At 43.3% G+C, this 13849-nt stretch overlaps 1 protein-coding gene across 1 annotated transcript in view; it reads left to right on the forward strand.

The window, feature by feature from the left end:
* The first annotated feature begins 2401 nt into the window (after window positions 1-2401).
* LOC121281810 (S-adenosylhomocysteine hydrolase-like protein 1) overlaps window positions 2402-13849 on the forward strand; it is a 105990-nt gene continuing 94542 nt past the window's right edge. The window contains exon 1 of the mRNA XM_041194820.1: window positions 2402-2684. Within this exon, the coding sequence (XP_041050754.1) occupies window positions 2445-2684 (240 nt within the window). The 5' untranslated portion in view covers window positions 2402-2444. The remainder of the gene's footprint in view (window positions 2685-13849) is intronic.

Below are 13849 nucleotides of genomic sequence, written 5' to 3' on the forward strand. Positions count from 1 at the left end.
ATTTATGCTGGAGAGAGAGGTTTAGAGGCAAGGTAGTTTGAGATGGAAATTGAAATGAAGGATGAGGAGCGTGCACAAATTCATCAAGACCCCCCCCGGTCAGTATGACCAATAACAATCACTTTAGCTGTGCAGTATTCTGTCTGATATTTGACACGAGTAACCAATAAATCCTCCTCCATTTCTCACAGGACCAACCTCTTGTGGCACTGCCCAGTTTGATTCTATTCCTTTTTATCCCAAAAAAACTAGCACAGCCTGTAGAATGGTTTTGCTTTGCATTACTAAGACTATAACCTTTTCAGCTCCTACACCTTGGTTCCACTCCATTCCTTTCCCCAGTTGCTTGCACAGGCTGAACCTAATGCTTTGGAACTGTAATATCTGGTTTAAGCTGGAACTTTTCTTCATACTGCCCTTATTCTACTCGCCATGTACTACTTCTGCCTGTCTCAGCCCCACCTCATCCCCGTGACTGCTGTCATCCTTACATTTGTATTCATCATCGCTGGATTCAATTACTGCTGACCTTTACGAGCTGTGCCCTTCACAAATGCAGCTTGTAAAAAAAACTCCACCATCTACATTCCTGCTCTCAAAGTTCCACCTCCATGTCAACCATGACCCGCATCTTTCGTTTTGGCACAATGATGTAAAACTTCTTCCTCTAACACAAATTTTTCCATTGCCTGGACCTTCCATCTCTACTTCTGCAGCTTCTTTCAGCCCTAGGTTACAACAGCCTTTCCTCTTCTGATTCAGGCCTCCCCTAGCTGGGGTCCAACACCCTGGGCCACTTAACTCCTCCATCTGAACTGCTGCTTTTCCCCTCCCTAAGCAGTCTTCTCAAAGTGTGCCTCTTTTTTTCTTTGCCTTCTTCTTGTGACTAGGACTGGTGAGGCTATGTTATGTCCTCATCTGTTGCAGTGCTTTGAAGAGGCTTCATTGACTATATATAAGCTCAAAATTGTCCTGCTCAGAGCACTCTTGACTCCAAAGTAAAAGGTTGTGAGTCCAAGTCCCACTCTAGGACTTGAATGCAAAAATATTGGTTGACCCTCCAGTGCAGTACTGAGGGAGTGCTGCATTGACAGAGGTGCTGTCTTTCAGATACTTGAAACCGAGGCCCTGTCTTCTCTCTCAGGTGGATGCGTAAGGTCCTATGGCACTGTTTTCAAATAGAATAAGGGAGTTATCACTGGTGTCCTGATCAATATTTGTACGTTGATCAACATCACAAATAAAAAAAAAAAGCAGATTTTCTGGTCATCACATTGTGATTTGTGGGAGCTTGCTATGCACAAATTGGCTACTGCATTCCCCACAATATAACAATGACCACATAACGTATTTCATTGACTATGAGACAAGTTGGGACATCCTGTGATGGTGAAAGGAGCTAAATAAATGCAGGATCCTCCAAATCTGGTGGTAAGAAAGGCGGTTCAACAGTGTCCTCTCCCAAGCCAATTTGCCCAGCATCAAGTTGCTAACCACTCAAGAACGGGTTCATTGTGCAGGACATGTTGTCCGTAGGTTTGACATCAGACTCCGGAAGCAACTGCTCTACTCGGAACTTGGTTGTAGCAGGAGACTCCCAGGAGAACAGTGGAAACACTTTAGGGATGTACCCAAAGCGTCCCTAAGAGGTCAAACACCTTGCTAACGCCCAGGAGACCCCAGCTTATGACTGACCAAAATGGAGAAGGCTTATTCGGGAATGCGCCGAACACATCGAGAGACTTTGTCGGGAACGTTGCAGAGGCAAAGTCGGGGAGCGCAATAACCACCGAATGACACATCCAACCAACCCGAGAAGCACACCCTGCACGCGCCAGACCCTGCAGAGCGCACGTTGGACTGATCAGCCGTCTCAGAACCCATCGAAGCGGAGTGGAAGCAAGACATCCCGGATCCTGAGGGACTGCCTAAGAAGAGATAAGTCGCTTGTGGGTTTTCCCGCAATGCAACGGTGGCCACACTTCGACAGTAGCTGTGAAAGCAGGTTGGGGACAGCTTGTGGCGACGATGGAAGGGGCTATATAAATGCAGGTCCTAACTTGGCCAAAAAAATTGCCCCAAAAGAAATGATCAACTTTTCCAAAGAGAAGGGGCAGGGGAAGGGGAAGGGGAAGGGGAAGGGGGGGGGGCGGAGCTTACGCGCTGACGTCACGCGCAGAGTGCTGGCAAGGTGCTTGACGTCGGGTTAGGGCACGCACGGTGGAGGCCGCCCTCCCGACGTCAGGACGTCAGGACTCCAGGCCGCCCCTCCGTCGCCGCTGCGCCATCCCGTACCCGAGTCAAACGGCGGCGGTCGATAGCGGAAGGTCGGCGGCTGAAGTGGCAGCGGGAGAGGGATAGGGAGAGGTGGTGGTGGTGGGGGGGGGGGGGGGGGGGGGGGAAGAGAGAGAGTTGGGGCAGGGGAGGGTGTAAAAGGAGAGACGATGGCCGAGCTGCTGAAGAAGGGAGGCCCCGAGCCGGTGGAAACCAAAGACGTGAGGGAGGCGCTGAAAGCCAAGGAGGTGAAGGAGAACGCCAACGCCGAGAGAGCGCAGAGCGGCGAGAAGACCAAGGCTGACATGGAGAAGTACGCGCTCAACAAGACGGCCGCGCCGAAAGAGCCCTCCCTGGTGGTCCTCAACAACGACGGCGGCGCTGTCGCCTCGCATAAGCCCGTGAAAAAGGTGAGTCGGCCGGGGTAGGGGGAATAGAACCATCGACTCCCCTGGACTGGAGTGGGGGCGGAGGCCGCTGCATTGTGGGAGTTGTAGTTTCTCGACCAGCCCGGCGGCTTGTGGGACTCAGCGGAAGGACTGCAAGTCCTGGGACGCCCCGCGAGGCGGCGCATGCGCAGTACGTCTAACGGCGTCCCTTACTCATTTTATTCCCCCCCCCCCCCCCCCCTCCCTCCCAACGTTTGTTGGAGGTAATAACCTTCCCACCCCCTACCTCCCATCCTCCCCTTCCCCCCTCCCTCCCTCCCTCCCTCCCCTCCACCCACTCTCCCACCCCCCCCACCAAGAAAATCAATAATTGGTGAGTTAGCTGACATTGTGCAAGCCCCTCTCCATATGACACCCACCCCCCCACCAAAGTTGGGATTTTTTGATGGTTCCACACTCCATGGTAAATTTGATCAGCATTTTATCAATTGTTTTATTTCTTTCCAAGTTTCTCTCCTTTAGAAGGGACTGAATCTCACTAGTTAAAGTGCTACGAATAGCACTGGACTTTTTCACTGCAGTACCTTTGGCAAATTTTGCCACTTTTCACCTGTGAGCCTTTGCAGTTTGCATGCAGCGCTGGCAAAATTGTTGCCAGCATTGACGCTGAAATAGGTGTTCATGTGTTAAAACTTTAAAGGGCAAGTTATTATTGCCTATTTTGACATGGGACAAACTAGAAGTTCTCTTTTTTAAAAAAACCTATTACTTGGGAGGTGACGGAGCTATTAACATTACAATAAATAAAAGCAAAATACTGCAGATGCTGAAAACCTAAAAGCTATTAACATAGCTCTGAAGAAGAGTCATAACAACTTGAAGCATTAACTCTGTTTTTCTCTCCACAGACGCTGTTAGACATGCTGAGTTTTTCAAGCATTTTCTGTTTTTGTTTCAGATTTCCAGCATCCGCTGTATTTTGCTTTTAGCTATTAACATTGATGTTTTTGATTTTAGACCAAGGTTCCAGCTGTTTCACATGGGTATGCAAGTACATAAACTATGTTAATCCAGGCATATTTGTCTAGAATATCTACTAAGCATACAAAGATCCATTTTTGTTTTACGTATTATTATAAGCTATTGCACAGAAAGTCAGTGACCAGCAGAGTTGTTAAAATTATTAATGGGTTATCTAGTTTATTGATCCTAAAGAAGGAGCATATAGGTTTAAAATGTAGACGGGTAACATTTCTGGTATGATATGAATTCTGGTAAGTGTAACCATGATCCGGATCCCAGATGTTTGTCACCCTGTTGCTTTGGGATATTGAAAATTGGCATTATATCTGTGGCAATTTTCTTTGATCTTTTGGATTTGGTTGAATCAAAACTATGCATCATTAACCATTGGTGTGTGTCAGTTGTTCATCCTTGCCCTGGCTTTACTAGTGAGCAAAGTTTTCAGCACCATCAGCTAGTACCTGTTAACTGATGAAATTAGTGTCTCAGCCCTTTCTAAAGAAAGAGCTGAAGAATTTTGTTAGTTTCAATTGAAAATTGAGTTATTGAAACTTGCCAAGTTCTTCCATTTTGTTTTATTATTGCCACTTCCTATCACTAGTTCTTAATTTATATTGTATTCTATCCAGCTCATTTCAACTTTTGATGGTGCCCTGCATACTGTGCCTTGGTCTTTTATTTGACTCTCTTAATAAAACAAAAATAGTGAACATAACTGAGAGAGAAACATTGTTTTGGACCATTTTCTTTTGCCTGCTGAATTTGCACCAATTTCGCATAAATGTATCTGTTTTGCTTGATAGGTATTTCAGCTGATTTAGCCATCATTGTGCCTGGTGGAATTAAGTCATTTTAAGTTCAATTCTCGGTGGTCATGGAAAGAAAGAATTTGCATTTATCTAAAATCTTACACGGTGTTCAAAATTTATTGACCATGAAGCAGTTTAGCAATGTAGTCATTGTTTAATTTTTTGGTTCCTTCTTGGGATGTGGGTGTCATTGGCCAGGCCAACAATTTTGCCCATATCTCCCCTAATTATCCTTGAGAAGGTACTGGTGAGCTGCCACCTTGATCTGCTTGCAGTGCATGTGGTGAAGACCTCCCTGGGAACTATTTGGTGGAGATGCAGGATGTTGACAGTGACGATGAGGAAACATCAATGTATTTCCAAATCAAGATAGTGCGTGACTTGAGACCATGCAGGTGATGTATTCCCATGTGACTGCTGTCCTTGGTTTCCTAGGTGGTAGAGGTCTTGGGTCTTAGATGTACAGTCACAGCATTGACCAGTTGCTGCAGTGCATCTTGTAGATAGTAAATGCTGCAGCCTTTGTTCAGCAGTGGTAGAGGGAATGAATGTTTAAGGTGGTGGATGGGATACCAATAAAACATGCTTCTGGATGGCGTTGAGCTTCTTGAGTGTTTTTAGAGCTGAACTCTACCAGGCATGAAGGAGAATATTCCATGTCACCTCTAACTTGTGCGTTCTAAATGAGAACTGGCTTTGGGGAGTCAGGTGAGTTACATGCTGTGGAATATCGACCCTCTGACCGGCCCTTGCAACCAATGTAATTATCTGGCTGGTCCAGTTAAGTACCTGGTCAATGATGATCCGCAGGATGTTGATGGTGCAGCTGTTGAATGTTAAAGGGGGATGGTTAAATTTTCTCTTGATGGAAATGTTCATTACCCGGTGCTTGCAAATGTTGCTTAACACTTACAAGCTCAAGCCTGAATGTTCTTCAGGTCTTGCTACTTGAGGGCACAGACTGCTGCAGCATCTGAGGAGTAACGAATGGAACTGAATGCGGTACAGTCATCAGCAAACAATCCCACTTCTGACCTTTATGATGGAGAGAAAGTCACTGATGAAGCAGCTAAAGATGGTTGAGCTTCTGACACTCTCCTGAGGAATTCCTGAAGCACAGATTGGCCTCCAACAACAACAGCCATCTTACGTTGTGCTAGGGATGATTCCAGCCAGTGGACAGTTTCCCCCAAATTCCCAATGACTTCAATTTTACAAGGGCTTCTTGATGTCACACTCATTCAGTTGCTTCCTTGATGTCACGGGCAGTCACTCTCATCTGACCCTACCACTGAAATGTGTGGACCAAGGCTGCAATGGAATCGGGAGCAATTATAGTGGCGAAACTCAAGCTCAACCTATGCGCAGGATATTGATGAATAAGTACCACTTAATAGCACTGCCAAAGACACCTTGCATTACTTTGCTGCTGCTTGAGAGTAGACTGAGGGGTGGTAAAGGGCCAGATTGGAATGTCCTGCGTTTTGTGGACAGGACATACCTGGGGAATTTTACACATTTTTGGGTAGATGGCAGTGTTGTAGCTGTACACAAACACCTTTACTTGGATGTGGCTAGTTCAGGAGCAGAAGTCTTCAGCATTACAGATGGGATATTGTTGGGGGCCCATAGACTTTGCTGTATCGAGAATGCTTTTCAGTTTCTTGGTATCATGTGTGACGAATTGAATTGGCTTAAGACTGGCTTCTGTGATGATCGGAACTTCAGGAGGAGACAGTGATTAAACGTGCATTTTATATAGCATATTTCACAATCACCGGACAGCACAAAGTGCTTTGCAATGAAGTACTTTTGAAGGGTTGTCACTGTTGTAATATAGGAAAGACAGCAGCCAGTTTGCACACAGCAAGCTCCCACAAACAGCAATGTGATAACCAGGTAATCTGTTTTTGTTATGTTGATTCGGGGATAAATATTAGCCAGGACACCAGGGATATCTCTGATGCGCTTCTTTGAAATAGTGCCTCGGGATCTTTTACGTCTATCTGTGAGAGCAGACCAAGCCTATCTTAACATCTTATCTGAAAGACGGCACCTTGGACAGTGCAGCAATCCCTCATTATTGTAATGGAATGTCAGCCTTAATTTTTGTCCTCAGGCCCTGGAGTGACACTTGAACCCATAATCTTCTGACTCTGAGGCAAGAGTGTTGAATACTGAGCCACGGATGGTGCAGCAATGGATCATCAACTTGGCACTTTTTTTGGCTAAAGCTGGTTGCAAAAGCTTTAGTCTCGCCTTTTGCATTCAGACATTGGGCTCTGCCACCATTGAGGATGGGGATGTTTGTGGAACTGCTTCCAGTTAATTGAATACCTCCATTCACAATTGGATATGACAGGACTTCAGAGTTTGATTTGATCTGTTGGTTGTAGGATTGCTTGGCTGTGCCCATAGCATCCTGCTTCTGCTGTTTAGCATGCACATAGTTTTCTATGGTAGCTTCACCAGATTGGCACCTCATTTTTGGGTATGCCTGCTGTTGTTCCTGACATACTCTACTACGCTCCCCATTGAACCAGGGATATTCTGTTGACTTCAGGGATACGTCAGGCCATGAGGTTACAGATTGTGGTGAAACATCTTGATGTTGCTTGTGGTTAACAGTCTTACATTGTTGCTTAGTTGTGAGTTGCTGGATCTCTTCCTCACCTATCCCATTTAGAATGGTGGTATTGCCACACAACACAATGGAGAGTGCCCTCAGTGTGAAGACAGGACTTTGGAGTCAAAAGGATGGTGGTCGCTCCTACCATTACTGTCAGGTACAGATGCATCTATGACCCAGATGGCGAGGACAAGATCACCTGGATTTTTTTCTTTTCTTCGTTCTTTCATTACCTGCTGCAGGCCTAGTCTGGCAGCTCTGTCTTTCAGGTTTCTGCTGGCAATGGTGCTACTGAGGTACTCCAGGCGAAGGATATCGAAGCACCTTACCCTGAGTCCCACCTTGCTGATGTTTGACCTAAGATTTCTAGGGTTGCGGGGTCAATTTTGAGGACTGCCAGGGCCAAATCCTCCTGACTATAAAATACTCATACCCCCACCTCTTGTGGGTCTGCCTTATCGGAGGGACAGACATACTTGGGGATAGTGATTGAGTAATTGGGGACATTGGCTGAAAGATATAGGTGATTGGTTCTTTTGCCAATGAGGAGATGAGGAAATATTTCGAACATATAAAGAGGTTAGGATCTCAAATGCACTGCCTGTGTGGCGGAGGCTGATTCATTTGTTACTTTCAAAAGGTTGTTGGATAATTATCTGAAGAGGAAAAAGATTGCAGGGCTATGGGGGAAAAGGCAGTAGGGTGGGACTGGCTGAGTTTCTTTTGCAGAGAGCTGGAATGGAAATGACGGGCTGAATAACCTCCTTCCATGCTGTAACCATTCGATGATTCTATGAATGCTTCTATAAGATGAATCTTTGAGGCTTTCCTTTTCCAGTGTATACATTCCATCTGCAGCCTCTCCTTGTAATTTAGGTGCCCAGTCCCTGCTATCAGTTTAGTTGACCTTTGCCCTACTCTTTCTAATGCTTGGATGGTTTTACGCTTGATTTAAACTATGAAAAAAATAATTCAACAACATTGAGAGGGTGGGTGAGGGGATGGAAGGAGGAGAAACCTTTTTTTAAAAAAACTTCTTTATTCCTCAGACTTTAAGGGGTGATGGAAACTGGTCACAGCTGGGTAGGTTTGCTAATGTTTCGTTCCCAGCAAGGAGCTATACTCGGGGAATAAAGATTGCAGATACAAAATTAAAGATTTGATTCTCTAACCTGCACTCCCTTTGAGAGTAACTCCTGAGATCAGTGAATTTAGCCTAATATTCTATGTGTGGCCCCCACCAGCATCTGTTGAAAATCTAAGTGAAGGTTAATGCTAATAGCTGAAGAGCTGAGCGAGTCTTTTTTTTTTTAAAAATATTTTCTTTTCCAGTTTTAGCATATTGTACAATAATAACTGTTTGGAAGTACTTTTATTTTTCCCTGATTATCTGCAGAGAAAAATTCAGCTCTTGAAGCTGAGATTTGAATTGGGTCCTGCAGCTTGTGTTGCATTCAGATGTGTTCATACGTTTAGTCAGAAATGTGGTATGCCAGCTAACATCAGTGACATCCAGAATGATGGCTCGATTAGGTGTCATGTTAATAATCTGTTGGGGCTGGGGTTTGAGGGGAATGGAGGAGGCTGTAACGTCTAGTGCCTCAGCTTGCCTACAGCGAATAATCATTTTGACAAAAAATAAAATGTTATTTCCCTGTAGAATAAGTGTCATACCTGGAGAGGTGACATAATTGCCTGCGGTATCTTTTTGTGCAATGAAGGAAGTTTTTTTTAAAAGTCTTCAAAGTGAAGGAGATTCATCACTTTTAAATCAATTTTGCACTTCTTGTAATTCTAGTTTATGATCATCATTGACCTGTCATAAAGCTCGAGATTTAGGATACTAAAGTCTTGAGTGTCTGAAACCAGAAAGTAGAACAGACTTTTTAAGACTTGTGGTATGTGACTGATTGCTGGGACATCAGATTGAGGTTGGGAACGAAGCTTCACACCTGAGGTTTGAGTGGCAGTGCACATTAATTAAATGGAACATTAATGTTTTTGTCGTGCTTGAACCAGGGCATAATACATATTTTCCCATGAGAAGACTGACGATGCAAAAGTTTCTAAAGTAGAGCCATTCAGCTATCTAGTGTCTGATCCCTGTGGATTTACTTTGTCTGGAAAGATTAAGAAACTTGTGTGAATAAATGAACCTTAAAGGTTAGATTGGTTCCTTTGCCTCATAGCTTGAATTTCTATCTACAGTGTCAAGTTGAGGTCGAGGTGTTTCTGACTGGTTAACATTTAATATGTAACTGTAAAGGGGCTATTTGGGCACTCACATTTAAATATAGATGTGTTTTTATTTGAAAATAGTAATAAAATTAATCTTCACTGAAAACTTTAAAGGCTAGCTGAGCAACTCCAGAAGTGACTTAGCATTTCCCTTTTTATTATAATATTCACTGTGATCTGCTGTATTTTGTTCTGACAGCAATTTGCATTTATATAATGACTTTAATTTAGTAAAGCGTCCCAAGATGCTTCGAAGGAGCATTATCAATTAAAGTTTGACACGAGCTACATAAGGAGATAGTAGGGCAGATAACCAAAAGCTTAGTTCATTAGGTAGGTGTTAAGGTGCATCTTAGAGGCGAGGCAGAGGGGTGAAGAGGTTTATGGAGAGAATCCCGGAACTTAGGACAGGGGTTCTCTAAACGGGGATACTCACCCCCAATAGGGTCACAGTGGGTGTGGGTGGGTGTGTGTGTGTGTGTGTTTCAGGTGGTGAGTTGTTTAGGAAGAGAGGTGTGTGTGTGATGGGAGAAGGGCTGATTGCAATTTGTGTTGAGGGTAGGGGGGTAAAGAGGGGTTTCACTGAGTCTTCTGTCACCAGAGAATATGGAGAGCTTGGCCAAAACCTATGGAGTACTTAAAATAATAGCATTTAAGCAGAGTACTTTAAAATACATCATATAAATATAAACATCTGTATGATATGTAATTCTATTATATGCACACTTCACAGAATGCTATTATGCTGCTTTATTCCAATTTTTGTTGGCACCCGGCGTCAAGTTAATTTCAAGTTAAAATGGGGTTGCATTAGAAAATAGTTTGAGAAGGACTGCTCTAAGCTCTGGAATTCCTCTATTCTTCCCTTTGTTCCTTTTAAGACACTTCTTAAAAAATCTAACTCTGTGTCTAAGGTTTTGGTCATTTGCCCTAACATTTTCTTAGGTGTCAAATTTTGTTTGCTAACATTCCTGTGAGGCACAGTGAAGTATTACATTACATTAAAGGCACTGTGCAAGGGCAAGTTGTTTTTGGGCAGCTGAAAGCACAGTTGCCAATGATGAAGCGATTAAAACTGGAGGATATGCAAGAGGTCAAAATTTAGGAGCACAGAGATTTTGGGGAGGGGCTGGTTGTAGGGCTGTAGGAGCGCAATGGTTTGATCTGCACCTCCATCACATGGCTCAGTAAACTCCATAAATGAACCAGCATCAGCTGTTAACTTAGAGAATTATGCTGAAAAGTTAGTGTGATATACATGGTAGTTAAGTTGTACTCTTCGGTGAAATTTCATAGAGATATTTTCTTGGTTAAGCTTTTAGTAATCTCAAAAATATAAATCATCTTGAATGAATGTCATTGTGTCAGGGATAAATTGTGAATTACCATTCAATGTGATAGAAAGATTAAAAACAAGTGAGCTTTTCAAGCCTAAAATATACTGTTGTATCAAGACCAGAAAGAAGTAGTTAGAGATCTCTAATCTTATTTATGTGTGCAAGTGACTCAATAAAGGGCTCAAAATTTGGTCTGTTCTGAATGTCTGTTACATTGCATCTTGCAATCACTCTTGGCTAATACATTTTCCTCTGTGATTTTGTACAGTGTTTTAAAACAGCTGTGTGCTTTGTGGATCCTAATTGTAGTAGAGTTTTGAGCAATATTTTTTCATCTCCTGGATTGGGGTGAAATATCTCTACTTGCTGGCTTTAAGGGCTCTATCACACACAATCATAATATTGTTACGGCACAGAAGGAGATCATTCAGCCCATCACTGGATCTGCACTGGCTCTCTAAGTAAGCATTATGACTTAGTGCCATTTTCCTGCCTTTTCCCTGTACTCTTGCACATTGTTTCTGTTCAAATAATCATCTAATGCCCTCTTGAATGCCTCGATTGAACCTTCCTTCACCACACTTCCAGACAGTGCATTTCAGGTTCGCATCACTTGCTGTGTGAAAAAGTTATTTTTCTCACATCACGTTTGTTTTTTTTGCAAATTGCTTTCCTTCTGTGCCCTCTCATTTCTGATCCTTTTACGAGCGGGAACAATTTCTACCTTTCTCCCTGCCTCATGATTTTGAACACCTCTATAAAATCTTCTCTCAGCCTTATCTTCTCCAAGGAGAACATTCCCAACCTCTCCAATCTATTCTTCATAACTGAAGTTTCTCATTCCTGGAACTATTCTTGTAAACCTCTTAACTCTCTCCAATGCATTCACATCCTTCCTATTATGTGTCGCTCAGAACTGTACACAATACTCCAGCTGAGGTCTAACTAGTGTCTTATGTAAATTCAGCATAACTTCCTTGCTCTTGTTATCTATGCCCCTATTAATGAAGCCCAGGATATTATATGCTTTATTAACTGCTCTCTCCACCCGCCCTGCCACCTTCAATGATCTATGCACAAATACACCCAGGTCCCTCTGCTCCTGTACCCCCTTAAGAATTATACTCTTTATTTTTTATTGTCTCTCCATGTTCGTCCTACCAAGATGTATCACCTCACACTTCTTGAACTTCATCTGCCACCTATCTGCCCACTCCACCAACATATCTATTTCCTTTTGTGGTTTTATACTGTCCCCCTTACAGTTTACAATGCTTTCAAGTTTCATATCAACTGCAAACTTTGAAATTGTCCCCTGCACACCAAAATCTAGATCATTAATGTATATCAGGAAAAGCAAGAGTCCCAATACTGACCCCAAGGGAACTCTGCTAAAAATCTTCCTCCAGCCCGAAAAATATCCATTGACCGTTACACTCTCTTTCTTATTACTCAGCCAATTTTGTATCCACATTGGTACTGTCCTCCTTATCCCATGAGCTATAACTTTTCTCACAAGCCTGTTGTGTGGTACTGTATCGAATGCCTTCTGAAAGTCCATGTACACCACATCAACAGCATTACCCTCATCAACCCTCTCTGTTACTTCTTCAAAAAACTCCAGCAAGTTAGTTAAATATTACTTCCCCTTTAGAAACCCATGCTGGCTCTTCCTTATCAACTCATGTTTTTCCATGTGACTGCTAATTCTATTTCAAATAATTGTTTCTAGAAGCTTCCCCACCACTGAAGTTAAACTGACTGGTCTGTAATTGCTAGGCTTATACTTACAACCTTTTTTGAACAAGGGCGTAATGTTTGCAATTTTTCAGTCCTCTGCCACCTCCCTTGAACCTAGGGAACGCTGAAAGATTATGGCCAGTGCCCTTGTAATTTCCACACTCACTTCTTTCAACATCCTTGGATGCATCTCATCTGCAGTGCCTTGTCAACTTTAAGTATTGACAGTTTATCTAACGCTTCCTCTTTAACAAATTTGAACCCTTCTGTTGACAGAGTTTCCCCCTCTGTCACTGTGACCTCAGTAGCATCTGCTTGCTCGGTAAAGGCAGATGCAAAAGTACTCATTTAGCATCTCAGCCATGCCCCCTACCTCCATGTGTAAATCCCCTTTTTGGTCCCTAATTGGCCGTACTCCTCCTTTTACCAATCTTTTATTATTCACATGCCTATAGAAGACTTTGGGAGTTCCCTTTATATTTTCTGCCAGTCTTTTCTGATTTGCTTTTGTAAACCCCCCCCCCCCCCCCCCCCCCCCAGCCCCCCCAACCCATGCACTTTTTGTATTCTGCTTGGCTCTCAATTGTGTTTACTATCTGACACCTGTTATAAGCTTATTTTTTCTTTTTTATCTTAATTTCTATCCCCTTGTTCATCCAGGGAGCTCTGGATTTGTTTGCCCTACCTTTCTCTTTTGATGGAATGTACCTTGATTGCCCAATTTCTTCTTTGAAGGTAGCCCATTGTCCAGCTACAGTTTTTCCTGCCAATCTTTGGTTCCTGCCTATCTGGCTCAGCTCCATTCTTGCCCCATTGAAATCCGCTCTCCCCCAGTTAATTATTCATACTCTGGATTGACTATTGTCTTTTTCTCCCATCATCCTGAACCTTACTATACAATTATCATTGTCTCCTAAATGTTCCCCCTCTGACGATTGATCTGCTTGACTCACCTCATTTCTAAGAACCAGGTCCAATAGTGCATCCTTTCTTGTTGGATTGGACACACACTGCTGTCGAAAATTCTCCTGAACACAATCTAGGAACTCTTGACCCCATCTCTGCCCTTTACACTACCACTGTTTCAGTCTTCGTTCAGGTAATTAAAGTCTCCCATTGTAAACTACTCTATAATGTTTGCATCTCTCTGTAATTTCCTTGCAGATTTGTTTTTCTACATCCTTCCCACTAGTTGGCAGTCTATAGACTACATCAAGCCATGTAATTGCACCCCTTTGTTCTTTAGCTCGAGCCAAATGTGGTATGTAACTCTAATGTGAGATATATCTGTTGAATAGAAACGGGAGATGCTGGAAAATACTCAGCTGGTCAGGCAGCATCTGTGGAGACAGAAACAGTTATTTGACCTTTCACCAGAACTAGAAAAATGTAGAAGTGTGCACAGGTTTT

This window comes from Carcharodon carcharias, chromosome 9, assembly GCF_017639515.1.
Source record: "Carcharodon carcharias isolate sCarCar2 chromosome 9, sCarCar2.pri, whole genome shotgun sequence".
NCBI classification, from domain to species: Eukaryota; Metazoa; Chordata; class Chondrichthyes; order Lamniformes; family Lamnidae; genus Carcharodon; species Carcharodon carcharias.